We start from the raw sequence: 14,832 nt of genomic DNA on the forward strand, positions 1-14,832 counted from the left end.
TGGGATGTACTGCCTACAGCCGATCTCCAAGTCCTGCCCTCCCCGTCTTCCCCATGACTGTAGAGCAGTCCAGGCCATGAAGGAGAGAGTAAGGACAGAGTAAGAAAGAGCTGGGCTACAAAGCCATCAATGAGGCCTATGGGGTCCGGAGAGCCTAGGGAGAGGGGATGAGAGGGAGGATGACCAGGGCAAACGCGGAAGGAAGGGTGTCCAGGACCGGCAGACTTCCTCACTGCAGTGAGGGGGAAATGGTAAAGGAGAACGCCCTCTGAGGGCCTCTCAGCTGCGGCCATTTATCTCCCAGCCTGCCTGGCACAGCCGACAGGGGTTGGAAGGCTGGAGCCCCCGAGCCCAGGCCCTCCTTCTGCAGTGTGATTTATCTCTGGGCTTCATCTGGTAAAGCTGCTCCCCGCCTCATCAATTTTCACTCTGCTTTCATTTTCCTTTTCCGGGAGAAAGAGTTTAGCCTTGCTCCGTGTTTAACTAGCCTGCTCCATGTTCCGTCCGCCTTCCACCCTGCCAACCTCCTTCCCCTGCGTGTAACCAGCCCACCGCCAGGGAGACCCACAGTTCCTCATGCAAGCATGGCAGAATCCTTCCTCTCCATGCTTCCCTGCCAGCTGGGGCCTCGGGGCCTTCTACCCTCTCTAACAGTGCACAGAGAGGAGACAGGAACCCCCCAGGACTGCAGGCTGTGGCTTCAGAGAGGGTGGGGGGAACAGGGATGCCCACCGCCGAGGTGCCGGGTGACTGAGGCCTTAGGCAGGAAGGAACTTTCTAGATGCACAGTGGAGAGCAGGACTTCAGGTTGAGGAGCAACGGCATGGGGACGGGCAAGAATTGCTTGCATCTGTCTTTATCACCTCCCCTTCCTTGACCCAGTTCCTAGCTTCCTGCCGCCGAGGGCCATCCTTGGGCCCTGGATCATGAGAGAGCCAGGGAAGGCTGCCAAATCTGCCTGGCACCCTCCACCTGGACAGCAGCTGGTCTAGACGGCCCATCTGGCTGGTGGCCGAGGCAGTGGAAGGTGTTCGGGTGCCATCAGACCTATCTGAGGAGCAGCCCTCTGGACCCTGGCAGGGAGCACCTGGGGACAGAGTCACAGCTTACCAGCTGCGTCTGACCTGTTTACTGAGCAAGTGTTGTGCAGGCATCTATGGTCTGCTGGTGGAGGGTGTCCTAGAGCCGCCCTGAAACCCAGAGCTAAGGACCCCCATTGAAGGTGCCAGGGATTGCTTTGGGTGACTTAGAAGAGGGCTGAATCTCTTGGGAAGGGCACCAGCTGTAGAGATCAGAGCCCTACCTCCTAAAACATAGGTGACCTAGAAGTCAAGGTACAGTCCAGCCAAGGAGATGTGATGATGCTCAAGCAAAGGGAAAGGAACTCTGGGCCCCAGGCACTTTGTGTGTATCTTCTCTAACTCCACCAGGAGACACATTTCTCCCTGACTGACAGGTGAGGAGGCCCGAGAGCTCTTGGGCGGCAGGATGCCCCTGCAGAGCCTCCTTCAAAACCAGGTGTTTCCACTCCTGGATTTGGAGCAGATGCTAGTGGAGCCTGTGGGATTTCTGGAGGGATCCAGAGAAAGCTCCAGAAGGGTGAAGGTGAATGTAAGATCCCGTTAAACCAGACAGAAACTTGAATGAGAACAACGGTCACCCAGGAGCAGTGACCGGGAAGGCAAAGTGGTCACAGATAGGCCTGGACCGGAAAAAACAGATTCTGGGTGGTGTTGGTCTCCTTTAAGGAGTCAGGAAGAGAAGCAGAAGGAATAACCTACACAAAGGCCTCTTCTCTGGGCACCTGGTCCCGGTGACTACTGATCTCTAAGACAAACAGACACCCCTGCCAGGCCTGACCTGGACCTCATCCAGAAATGTTCTGAGTTCCTACTGTGAACTTGAGCAAAGCCGCTGGCTGTGCAGAGTCCTCTGTCTGCAGGAAGAAGAGGCCATTCTCACAATGGGGTGCAGGGCACCCAAGGAACTCAGGAGAGAGGCTCTGGTCAGAGAATCCATCCCTGCAGGTTTGCAGGAGCCCTGGCAGCCTGAGCCACTCTCTGCCTGGGCTCTCTGGCCCTGCTCCCCTGCAGCTTGTTCTGGTGCATTGCAATCAGACAGAAATGACTGTGAGTTACCTACTGGCACCCTCCGTTCTAATTAAGAAATAATGAGGCAGGCTCCCTTCCAGGCTTGGAGCTCTCACACTCTGCCTGGACACTGGAGAGATTCCTGCCTGGCAACGGGACCCTCCCCTCCCCTCCCATGCAGGAGTTTTACCAGAACCTTGACCTCTGAAATCCCAGAGAAAAGGAGAGAGCAGAGCCAAAAGAATCTCACCCTCCCACTGTGCCTGCCACCCAATAGACCAGCCGAGCTCTGGCACCAGACCCCCAGAAAACCCAGGGCTGTGAACGAGCTCTACCGGGCCTCCTCTGGCCCTCCATGTTGCAGCTGCGGAAGCTCAGTCTCGACCCTTAACTTCTCTGAGCTAAGTTTCTCATCTTCAAGAGGCACTTCCTTTACAGGAAAGTGTTGGCAAAGCAGCTGGCATAGAGGAACGCTCACACGAGCCCTCAGTTGAAGTGGTATTCGGGATAGGTTTGGTGGCTGAAGAACAGTTTGAGAATTGAAAGGAGCAGGGCATTACAGTCAGGGTGACAACCTGCAGTGTTGGGGACAGGGACAGGTTGGGTGTGGCAAGGCGGCAGGTCTGGGAATTCCAGGGCCCCTCTAATTTTTTTTTTCCTTTTTTAATTTAAATTTGAAACAAGCTTGTTTTAATCCCTGGCAGCCTGAGCCACTCTCTACCTGGGCTCGCTGTCAATCCCAGTTCCCAGCACCCTCCCATCCTCCCCTAACACCCCCAACAAACCCTAACTTATCTCCTTTCTGCTCCCCAGGGAAGGTGAGGCCTTCCATGGGGATCTTCAAAGTCTGTCATATCATTTGGAGCAGGGTCTAGGCTGAGAGAGTATCCCTCTATGTGGAATGGGATCCCAAAGTCCATTCATACACTAGGGACTGCCCAGTCCTCCCAACTAACACCACATTCAGGGAATCTGGGTCAGTCTTATGCTGGTTTCCCAGCTATCAGTCTGGGCTCCATGAGCTCCCCCTTGTTCAGGTCAGCTGTTTCTGTGGGTTTCTCCAGCCTGATTTTGATCCCTTTGCTCATCACTCCTCCCTCTCTACAACTGGATTCCAGGAGTTCGGCTCAGTGTTTAGCTGTGGGTGTCTGCTTCTGCTTCCATCAGCTACTGGATGAAGGCTCTAGGATGGCATATAAGGTAGTCATCAATCTCATTATCAGGGAAGGGCATTTAAGGTAGCCTCTCCACTATTGCTGAGAGTGCTAGTTGGGATCATCCTTGTAGATCTCTGGACATTTCCCTAGTGCCAGATTTCTCCTTAAATCTATAATGGCTGCTTCTATTATGGTATCTCTTTCCTTGCTCTCCTCTATTCTTTCCCATCTCGACCTTCCTGCTCCCTCATGCCCTCCTCTCCCTTCTGTTTCTCCTAACTCCCTCTCCCCTCCCTCCGTGCTCCCGATTTAATGGGAGAGCAGCGAAAAGGCTACCATGTGGGTCTAGACTGGCAATAAAGGCAAAAGGTTGTTGTATTTGCCAGGGGAAGAGGTGCAATTCAACAACAGTGACAACGAAAGGACCAAAGGAGAGACGGCTGGCTGTGGGACAAGATGAATGTGAGCGGCTCTGAGACTGCCCCGTGAGAGGGAGGGAGGAAGCTAAGAGCGCAGGGTAATTCCAGTGCATCCTCTTGTCTACTGCCCTGGGACCCTGTGATGAGAAGACCTGAAGACACGGGCAGCAGAGATCACAAGCAGTCTTCCTGTCTCAAAGGACACGGAACACCTAGGCCCAGGCCATGAAGATTCTAGCCAGAGCTGGGACCGTGAGGCACAGAACTATTTCTAGCTGTAAGGACAAGAAAGAAGCCCCACCTTTGCCTGAGAAGGATGCTCTGACCCACTGGGAAGTAGGAGGAGGAGTCTGGGAATCACCCAGGTCCAATGTCCTTGAGCTCAACTTGTGGTGGAAAAGGAGGAGGGAAGCAGAGCTTGAAGATGATGCTGGCCGGTGAGGCTAGAGGACCGGACAGTGGTAACCAGGTAGGGTTGCATATTGACCTGCAAGGGCATGCAGGAACCTTCTAGAGTTACATCCAGATCCGAGTGTGGCTGACCTGGTGTTTGCCCAAGTTCACTGAGCCTGAGGTTAGTGCCTTTGAGGTACGCACGCCTGTGTGGTATCTTATGCCTCAACAACTCAAAACATTGCAAAAGGCGAGGGACAAGGATGCAACGAAAAGACACAAGAATGGACCGAATGAAGGGAGCAGTCATTCCATCCCGGTCTGCGCGGCCGCAACACTTAAGACTTGGGAAGCTGGGTGCTTTGCCCAAGGTCACAGGGAGAGTGGAAGAGCTGGGCTCAAACCCCTTGGCAAAGCCCCTCCCTTCTGCACCACCGGCCCTCCCTCGCATAAGTTATTTATGGAATTCAGGCTCTGGAAGACTAGATAAACACTGGGGTCTCCCTGCAGAAGCTCTGGTTGTGTGTGATTAAGTGAGAGGTAGGAGTGAGGGACCTGCTCACCTCCCAGGGGAACCCGAGGCCCCATGTACGGATGGAGGCTGGCCTGCCACCTCCTCCCCCGCTCCTGCCCAGTGCTTATCACTGGGCCAGAGTTTATCAACGCTACACTCAATTATGCCGCCCATCTGTTCTCCACAGCTCAGAGGGACCTGGTACCAGAGCAGCCGAGGCCAGGCAATCGGTAGCTGCCTGCCTGCTAGCCTCCTGCTGCAAGATTGCTCTCGGGGGTTGGCATGGGCTGGAGAAGGAAGCAGAGAGCGATAGAAAGGTGAAACGGAGGGGGTCTGCATGTGCCACCGTGCCGCAGGGTGTAGGGACAGAGAAGAAGGAAGGAAGGCGACAGCATCCCCCAAAACTCTTCCTTCAGAGTTCTGCCCAGTGTCTTCATAGCAGAGGGATTGTAGGATCGATTCCATGCATTCTGCCAAGTCCAAAGATGATTCCTGGAACGAATCCAGGGTCCACTGAGGTTTGTAGCACAAGCCCTTCTAGGCTAGCCGTGTGCCTTTGGGGGAAGCCACCAGCTGTGGGGCCTGAAGGGTGCCACCGGGACCCTCCAGCACCCACTGCACAGTCAGATAGCAGGGTCAGGTCCATGTGCTGCACCGAGCTGTGTTTGATTCTATTGTTCCAGGCCCATGTAACAAGGCTCAAACAGTAACAGAGTCCTTCCTGCATATCCCTCAAGGCGATCGGTCTAGCCCAGAAGCCAAGAAAGGGGTGTGGTGGGCCTATCACCATCTCTGAAAGAACTTGTAACTGAGGCAAGTGTTCCAAGCTAGTTCAACACCCAGCCCTCCTCAAACAAGCACTGATCCCTGTTGATTTGGCTGGTGGAGTAGATTATAGTAATTAAAAAAAAATTCTTGGTTTCCCTCACCACATAGAAGCTATGTAACCTTTCTGAAGCTCAGTTGTCTCCCTGACAAAATGAAAGAATCCCTTCGTTGCCCACGCACGGAGCCGGTGGAGATGTGAATCTTAATGTTCTGTGTTCTGTAGGTTTTATTATTCATGTTCACCCTCAAATACTCTGAGTCACTTGATTCTCTGTGGACACAAGGAGCTTGCAGACCACTTGAGGGACATGCACATGTGCTCATGAACTCTTAGTGACCTGGACATTATAAAGAAAAGACATCCGCTTTCTCTGCAGCTCCTCTAGAACTCGCTAATCAGTTTGAATGAGTAGGGCCATGACAGCCTTTAATGGTGCTGGCAAATGAATGGGCAGCTCCAGGCTCCATCCCAAGAGGGGTCATGTGCCCAGCCTCAAAAGACAGACTCCTCCAAGGATTTGCCACAGTTTGGGGGTCCAGATTCAGCTGCCACTTCTCTCTTCCTCTTAAAGCCCGCCCTGTTCCTAGCCCAGGAATGGCACACTCTGCAATTCCTGCTCGGGTAGACAGATGAGGCCCGCTAGGGAGCTGTCTGCCACAGAACTTTGTAGGATTTGGTGGCTTCTAATGCCTTGAGCACAGTTGAATGTTGGCTTGGCACACAGAACAAGGACGTTGTAGGAGGAGAGGAAAGCCAGGGGCTCAGGTCTTATCTAAAGGTTAAGTGGCTCATTGAGGTCCTCTCTGAAGAGCCTTTGCTGCCTACTCAGCTACTCAGCCTCACCCTCCTCTCCAGCTGGAAACTGTCCTGGGGTTTCTTCATCCATTGGCATCCTTTACCGGCTCAGAACTCTCCACCCCACTTTGGAGGCCAGTAGGGGGCTCCCAGGGGTTAACCTTAGTAGAGAGGGAGCTTGTTGCACCTTATTATCTGTCTCCTAGAAGTCTATTGTTCCTTAAGAAGTCCTGTGATCACTAAGCACAGTGTTGCACACCTGTACTCTGAGCACTTGGGAGATGGAAGGTCCTGAGTTCAAGGACAGCCTCGGCTACATAGCAAGAGGAAGGAAGGAAAGGAGGGAGGGAGGGAAGAAGGGAGGGAGAAGGAGGGAGGGAAGGAAGGAAAACAGAGGTCTTACATGGCAGGAACACCTCCCAACCTTGGAAAAGGAGCTAACATTTCTAGAACTCTCTACTTGAGCAACACGATCATTTCAGGCTCGTGGCAGTTTTTCTCTAAGAAAATAAAGGAAACATGAAGCAAAGGCTGCTTGGAGAGCTCAAGGAAGCATGGCACTTAGAGCCAGCTGCATGGCAGGAGCTTCCCAGCTTGTTTCCTGCAGCTTCCCAATCCACAAAGCACACCACGGGCGCCCCTCCCTCTCCCCCCAGCTTCCCCAGGCTTCCGTTGCACACGTGTGTAGGCCGGCATGCATGTGTGCACGTGTGCTTGTTTACCCCGAGATCTATGTGACAGCACACACATACCCCTACGCAAAACTCTGTGCCTTTCGAGTGGCCGTTGTTTTCCCACCTCCAGAGACTGAGGGAAGTGAGATGCAGTCAGATGTACACACGCATGCGGCTCTCCTGCTCAGGGAAGGGTACCTGCCCCCACTGCTCCCCCTCCCGCCCCCAGCATCCTGGAAGCAGGATGATGAGGCAAGGAGCCCCAGCATCCTGGTGCGGCCAGCTAGAGGCGCTGCCTGGAAGCTGGTGAACACCACTCTGAGCTTCCTGCAGCTTCCTGGCAGGGAGACCTCATACAGGGCGCAGGGATGGTACCAGCCTGCCTCAGGGCAGCCAGAGCACCCTAGCCTTGGGCCGAAAGCAAGCTGGGTCAGACCTGAGGCGGAGCGATGTATAAACAGCACAGCCTCCAGCTTGGACTGATTTCCTATCTGTGGATGCTTCCCGGTAGTGACATTTCAGCTGAGTTCTTTGGGTTCTTCTGGACCCATACACACTGGAGGTGTGAAGGCCCCTCGGTAATGCTGCACATGAAATAAGCAGCTCAGGGTCTTTGAAACACACCTGCCACCAAAGAGCTGCCCCATAAGGCCTCTCTACGGAGGAGTCAGAGCAGGCCAAAGAGGAGAGCTCCGATATGGCCCAGTTTTGTGTCCAGCTTCTGTTCTAAGCCAAGGCTTGATGTACCTTCAGGGCAATACAGCCTGGCCTTAGGGTCTGGGAGAGAAGCCAGGTTGATTTCATGCAGCCAGGAGGGAGGAAACATGAGTGTCTTGGGTTCCATGTAAAGGAGACCTCCTGGGGGAAGGGACCCTGAGGACACCAGCCGCCCCACTGTTACAGGTAAAATGACAGTGTTACAATGAGGACGTTTCCCACGTGGTTTGGGCGGGGCTGGGGACAGCAGCAAGCACAACACTTCAGCACAATACCAGCCCCTTAGTCCCAAAAGGGACGTGTCCCGAACGTACTGTCCTCTAAGAAATCCTGTAGCCCAAGGGAAACTCTCTGTAAGTGACTGGACTTGAGTCTTGAAGAACAAGCAGAAGTTGTCTGAGGGAAGTAAGCCAAAAGGGGATGGCATGTCAGTTCACCCCAGAAGGTTCGAGTGGAAAAGAGACAAGAGAAACCAGGATGGATCAGGCCAGATTACAGAAGACCGTACCTGCAGGACGAGACAAGTAGGCTGCAGCCCCTGCACATCCACTGGCAGCTCTAACAGGCCGCTGAGCGAGGAAGGCCCATGCCTTCAGGATGGAAGGAAACCCAAAGCTCACTGAGGAGACCCCAGGAAGGACCGACCTAGCACCTCAGTCAATGTGGGAGTGGGGTCCGGACCCACTCCCAGCTCCTGAGTCCTGGGTCCCAGCTCCTGAGCCCTGGGAAGCCCATCCCATATTTTAGAGCGGGGTTTGCTTTCACTACCTCCTTCCTCCTGTATCTCCAGGGAAATGTCTAGAAACTATCATTTATCTCACTTAACCAATGATCCAAGGAGGGGCGGACGGAAGAGTAAGAAAGGTCAAAAAAAAATCTATTCTACATTCATCTGAGCTCCAACAATGACAGCTTCAGCCGATCCATTCTTTCTTCCCATACACACACACATAACCTAAATACCCCAGTGTCACCTACCACACCACGCCACACGGAACCACAACACAACACCACAGCGCACCAAACCACACCACACCACACCACAGCACACCAAACCACACCACACCATACCACACCACACCAGACCACACCACACCAAACCACACCACACCACACTATACCAAACCAAACCACATCACAACACCACACAATACAAACCATACCAAACCACACCACACCACAACAAAACACACACCATACCACACCAAACCACACCACATCACACCATACCACACCACACCACAGCACACCAAACCAAATCACACCACAACACCACACCACACCAAACCACACCATACCATACCACACCACACCAGACCACACCACACCAGACCACACCACACCAAACCACACCACACCACACTATACCAAACCAAACCACATCACAACACCACACAATACAAACCATACCAAACCACACCACACCACAACAAAACACACACCATACCACACCAAACCACACCACATCACACCAAACTACACCACAACACCACACAATACAAACCACACCACACCATACCATGCCATACTACACCATACCACATACCACACCAAACCACTCCATACCACGCAATACAAACCACACCATACACATACACACCTCTGAGTCATCCAAAGACTTAGAGAATATGGCAGGGGAGGGTCCTGGAACCTTGAGAGCTGAAAAACAGGGCCCAGGAAACCTGGTTCCCATTCCAGCCAGCTCCTGGGCTGCCCCTCTGGCTTCTGGAGTCCACCGGGGAGACTGGAAGAACAGATGTCACTGCTTAACTCTACACATCCCTAACTCTGTTGTCTTCTTCCAGGGCTGCCACACAAGGAAATGAGTGAATCCCAGGCCAGGGAACAAGGATGAGGACCACACCCAAGAGGGCATGAAGTGATGCCCACCCACCCCACGTAGAATGACTGTCCTGAGAGGGTGGTTCCCCAGACCCTGGCAAGGCTGCTGACCCTCAGTCTGCAAGTCACGAAGAGCAGGACTCTTCCTGTGGAGGGTCCCCTGCCTCCCAGCTCCACCATGGGGCTCCTTGTGGCTGCCCTCTTGCTATCCTGGGTGGTTGGTACCCCTGCCGCAGTACCCGTGGTGCCCTGGCGTGTACCCTGCCCTCCTCAGTGTACCTGCCAGATCCGGCCCTGGTACACACCCCGATCATCCTACCGCGAGGCCACCACTGTGGACTGCAATGACCTCTTCCTGACGGCAGTGCCCCCAGGACTCCCTGCAGGCACGCAAACCCTGCTACTGCAGAGTAACAGCATCAGCCGGATAGACCAGACCGAGCTTGCCTACCTGGCCAACCTCACAGAGCTGGACCTGTCCCAGAACAGCTTCTCAGATGCCAGGGACTGTGACTTCCAGGCCCTGCCTCAGCTGCTGAGCCTACACCTAGAAGAGAACCAGCTAAGTCGGCTGGAGGATCGCAGCTTTGCTGGGCTGACCAGCCTCCAGGAGCTCTATCTCAACCATAACCAGCTGTGCCGTATCGCCCCCAGGGCCTTTGAAGGCCTCAGCAATCTGCTTCGACTGCATCTCAACTCTAACCTGCTTAGGACCGTCGACAGCCGCTGGTTCGAGATGCTGCCCAGCTTGGAAATCCTCATGATTGGTGGCAACAAGGTGGATGCCATCTTGGACATGAACTTCCGACCCCTGGCCAACCTGCGCAGCCTGGTGCTGGCGGGCATGAGCTTGCGGGAGATCTCAGACTACGCTCTGGAAGGACTGCGAAGCCTGGAGAGTCTCTCTTTCTATGACAATCAGCTGGTCCAGGTGCCCAAGCGGGCACTGGAACAGGTTCCTGGACTCAAGTTCCTGGACCTGAACAAAAACCCACTGCAGCGTGTAGGGCCGGGAGACTTTGCCAACATGCTCCACCTCAAGGAACTAGGACTGAACAACATGGAGGAGCTGGTCTCCATCGACAAGTTCGCCCTGGTAAACCTCCCTGAGCTGACCAAGCTAGACATCACCAATAACCCACGGCTCTCTTTCATCCATCCGCGCGCCTTCCATCGCCTGCCCCAGATGGAAACCCTTATGCTCAACAACAACGCCCTCAGTGCCTTGCATCAGCAGACAGTGGACTCACTGCCCAACCTGCAGGAGGTTGGGCTCCACGGCAACCCCATCCGCTGTGACTGTGTCATCCGCTGGGCCAATGCCACGGGCACCCACGTCCGGTTCATCGAACCACAGTCGACCCTGTGTGCTGAGCCTCCAGACCTCCAGCGCCGGCCGGTCCGGGAGGTGCCCTTCCGGGAGATGACAGACCGCTGCCTGCCCCTCATCTCTCCCCGCAGCTTCCCCTCCAGCCTGCACGTGGCCAGTGGACAGAGCATGGTACTTCACTGTCGGGCACTGGCTGAACCAGAGCCTGAAATCTACTGGGTCACTCCAGCTGGAGTTCGCCTGACACCTGCTCATGCAAGCAGGAGGTACCGGGTGTCCCCTGAGGGGACGCTGGAGTTGCGGAGGGTCACAGCAGAAGAGGCGGGGCTGTATACCTGTGTGGCCCAGAACCTGGTTGGGGCCGACACTAAGACAGTTAGTGTTGTGGTTGGCCATGCGCTCTTCCAGCCAGGCAGGGATAAGGGACCAGGGCTAGAGCTCCGTGTGCAGGAGACACACCCATATCACATCCTGCTGTTCTGGGTGTCCCCACCCAACATAGTCTCCACCAACCTCACCTGGTCTAGCGCCTCCTCCCTCCGGGACCATGAAGCCTCTGCTTTGGCTCGACTGCCCCAGGGCACCCACCGCTACAACATTACCCGCCTCCTTCCGGCCACAGAGTACTGGGCCTGCCTGCAAGTGGCCTTTGTTGATGCCCACACCCAGTTGGCTTGTGTTTGGGCCAGGACTAAAGAGGCCTCTCCTTGTCACAGAGCCCTGGGGGACCGGCCTGGGCTCATAGCCATCCTGGTTCTTGTTGTCCTTCTGCTGACAGCTGGGCTTGTAGCCCACCTTGGCAGAGGCCAGACCAGGCGTGGTGAGAAGCCTCTCCTTCCAGTCTGGGCTCTCTGGGGCTGGGGCGCCCCTTCTGTCCGAGTAGTGTCTGCGCCCCTTGTCCTGCCCTGGAACCCAGGAAGGAACCCTCCCAGATGCTCAAATGGGGAGAGATTGTCAGCACCGTTATCTCAACATTCCTGAAGCTCCACTGGGTCTCAGAAGTGGGGGAGTAACTAAGACAACTCTACACTAAAAGGGAAGTGACCTGGGCCACACACCTGCCAGGAAAGTGCCGTTGATCCACGTGCTTGAGACCTGGCAGCTTCACCAACAAAGATGGGGCTCTGTGGCTCCTGGGGATGCTCTTGTTGCTTCCCAAATGGTTGCTGTTGCCTCCTGGGGGTCCTCAGCTGCTATTCTGAGGAGTGTCTCCAAGGAACAGGGTGGACTCTGCCTAGAGCCTCCTACCGCCCAGAAGCTTCTGGACCCCAGCTTGGCTGCCCCTGCCTGTGTCCCTAGGCCCCTGGCCCACAGGAAATTGCCCCTCCCTCTTTTCTTTCGTTGTATAGTCTCAGTTGCTTGCTCACCCCCCCTCCTGGGCAAGGGCTGAAAGACGGCCTGTCACAAAGTGGGAGTGTCCCCAGCTGGATCTGAAGGGTATTTGGGGAGAGGGGTATCCAGGGATGCCTCATCTCATAGCCTGGGCTCTAAAGTTGACTTTCTATAGGCAGTTTTGTACCTTTGTGGAGAAACGTGTCACCTGTCCCCAAACAATTCACTCTTTTCTCCCGTTTTGTAAAAAATAAAAATAAACAATAACAACAACAATGGGGAGGGGAATGACGCTTTGCGTGCTGGGTAAAAAAAAAAATCTCTTGGGTCTCTTCAGAGACAGGGGCAGGGGCTGGGATTCCATAAGAGCTTGGAGAAGACTTTGAATTCTGACCTCTGTGTCTGCTCCAAACACAAAGTGTCCCCCTAGCAGGGAGCAGAAGCGCTCGGGGAAGAGAATCTAATTGAAGAGAAGCTGATACCCAGAAAGAGCATGGCACAGGCAAGGAAAGGCAGAGTGGGGGAGGAAAATGCAGACAACACAGGCTTGGGAAGAGAGCAGGGATCTCCATCCCCAAGCCGGTTCCCCTTTCTCCTCTGATGAGCAGAGGACGCACAGCCCCAGCCTGATTCTAATTAAACAAAGCCAAGAGGTAGGCTCGTGCAGAGAATCACAAATCATGCCGATAGCAAGAACTTTGGCTCCCAGGCAGGAGCGAGCATGGGAGATTAAAGGTCTAAGGAAGGGGAGGGAGGTGTGGGAGGAGGAGAAGGCTGTGTCTCTCTGCATTCCATCCCGCTGGGGCTCACGATGTGCCTGGTTTACTTTGGCAGTTTTGTTCTTAACTAACTTCTGGTGACTGGGAACAAAGAGGAACATCTGTTGGGGAGACAACAGAGACAGGGCAAAAGGGGATGGCGGTGTGTGTGTGTGTGTGTGCGTGAGTGTGTGTGAGAGTGAGTGTGAGTGTGTGTGAGAGTGAGTGTGAGTGTGTGTGAGTGTGAGTGTGTGCGTGTGTGTGAGTGTGTGAGTGTGTGTGTGAGTATGTGTGTGAGTGAGTGTGAGTGTGTGTGAGTATGTGTGTGAGTGAGTGTGAGTGTGTGCGTGCGTGTGTGTGTGAGTGTGTGTGTGAGTGTGTGTGTGAGTGTGTGTGAGTGTGAGTGAGTGTGTGAGTGAGTGTGTGCGTGCGTGTGTGTGAGTGTGTGTATGAGTGTGAGTGTGTGTGAGTGAGTGTGTGAGTGTGCGTGTGTGTGAGTGTGAGTGCGTGTGTGTGTATGAGTGTGTGTGAGTGTGTGAGTGAGTGTGTGTGTGTGTGTGAATGTGTGTGTGAATGTGTGTGTGTGTGAGTGAAGCAACAGGCAACGGCAGAGGCCACTGGGCAACTGGGCTGGTGAAAGGACTGAGTTCCCTGAGACTCATCACATCCACACGGGGCACGTGGGGCACACTTGGTGAACACAGATCCCCAGACCATCACCAGATCAGCGTCTGCACGCAGCCTCAGGAACCTAAACTCGGGTGACTCCCCAAAGTTAGAGGGCGGCTTCCTCCATAGCAGGGGTCTCCGAAGCTGCCATCTCCTTGGCAGGAACTGTCACAACAGCTTGCACACTCCCCTGCAGACCTGGTTAAATACAGACAGCTGGCCCCGCCCCTGAGCTTCCCATGTGCATTTCTGAAGCAGATGCTGCCTGGCATTACCCTCAGAATCACTGGACTCCACTGGGATGGCTAGAATTTTCCACACCTCTGCTGCCCCCCACCTTCGGCTTTGTGTCTGGCTTTTGAGGCAGGGTCTATAAGCTCTATACAGCTCAGGCTGTTCTCAAGTTGGCAATCCTCCTGCTTCAGCCACCAGAGTGATGGGATTACAGGCACATACCACCACACTTCTGGCTTATTCATAGACAGCTAAAGAACGTTGCAGAAGTAACTAGTGGTCTCCACTACCCCGACCACCTGATGCCCTTTCCCAGGGTTATGTGGTCTTTCTACATGAACATACATGCTGTACCCTCTACATGAACATACATGCTGTGCCCCTGCCAGTCACTCCTGACCTCCCAAGGTTCCCTCCTGATACACTTTGGCTGCTCTCCTGATTGGCTGGAGCTGGCTGAAGGGATTCACCCTCTTCACTGCTCTTCAGCCAAAACCTCTGTAGAAAAGAGACAGGCAGAATCAGAAATGGCCCTGCTTGCCCTGGGACCATCCATCTTTTGGTTGGCAGTTGCCATCTCATGGCCAGCACACAGCATGGAAGACGAAATCTCTGTTCCCTTCAATAAGCACCTAGTGTCCACCACGCCTGCCCCCATTCTAGACCCTCCCAACAAGCGTGGCCTGAGTGGTAAGAACCTAAAACATGGCCCAGAAGTTGTAGCCCTGTCCCCTGCCCAGCTGCCCACGTCTTTAGAAATGAAGCCCTGCCCTTCTGAGGGTTTACTGGTTCAGTAGCTTCAGAGAACTAAGCTGGGTAAGGAGGAGAGCAGAAGACAGGGAGGGACTGTTTTCTTTTTGAAAAGAGAAAGGCCACTTTCGGGGACGGCTAGCTGGGAACATGGACGGGAAAGCAGATGGGAAGGAACTGCCTCTCAGGTAGCTGAGAGGGTACCACGGTAGACTAGAGTCCCGGTCAGCTGGGTTGCCACCAGGAATGCAGGCACCGAGAACCTCCTTTGCCCTCATCATGATGCTACAGCTTTCCACCCTCCCCAGTGGCCGGTCCATTAAGAACCT

At 54.4% G+C, this 14,832-nt stretch overlaps 1 protein-coding gene across 1 annotated transcript in view; it reads left to right on the plus strand.

Annotated features, from left to right (window-relative positions):
- Positions 1-11,741, plus strand: part of Lrrn2 (leucine rich repeat neuronal 2) — a 56,596-nt gene extending 44,855 nt beyond the window's left edge. The window contains exon 2 of the mRNA XM_051204172.1: positions 9,394-11,741. Within this exon, the coding sequence (XP_051060129.1) occupies positions 9,609-11,741 (2,133 nt within the window). The 5' untranslated portion in view covers positions 9,394-9,608. The remainder of the gene's footprint in view (positions 1-9,393) is intronic.
- The last annotated feature ends 3,091 nt before the right edge of the window (positions 11,742-14,832 follow it).

The sequence above is a fragment of the Phodopus roborovskii genome, unplaced genomic scaffold (genome assembly GCF_943737965.1).
Source record: "Phodopus roborovskii unplaced genomic scaffold, PHOROB, whole genome shotgun sequence".
In the NCBI taxonomy this organism is placed as follows: domain Eukaryota; kingdom Metazoa; phylum Chordata; class Mammalia; order Rodentia; family Cricetidae; genus Phodopus; species Phodopus roborovskii.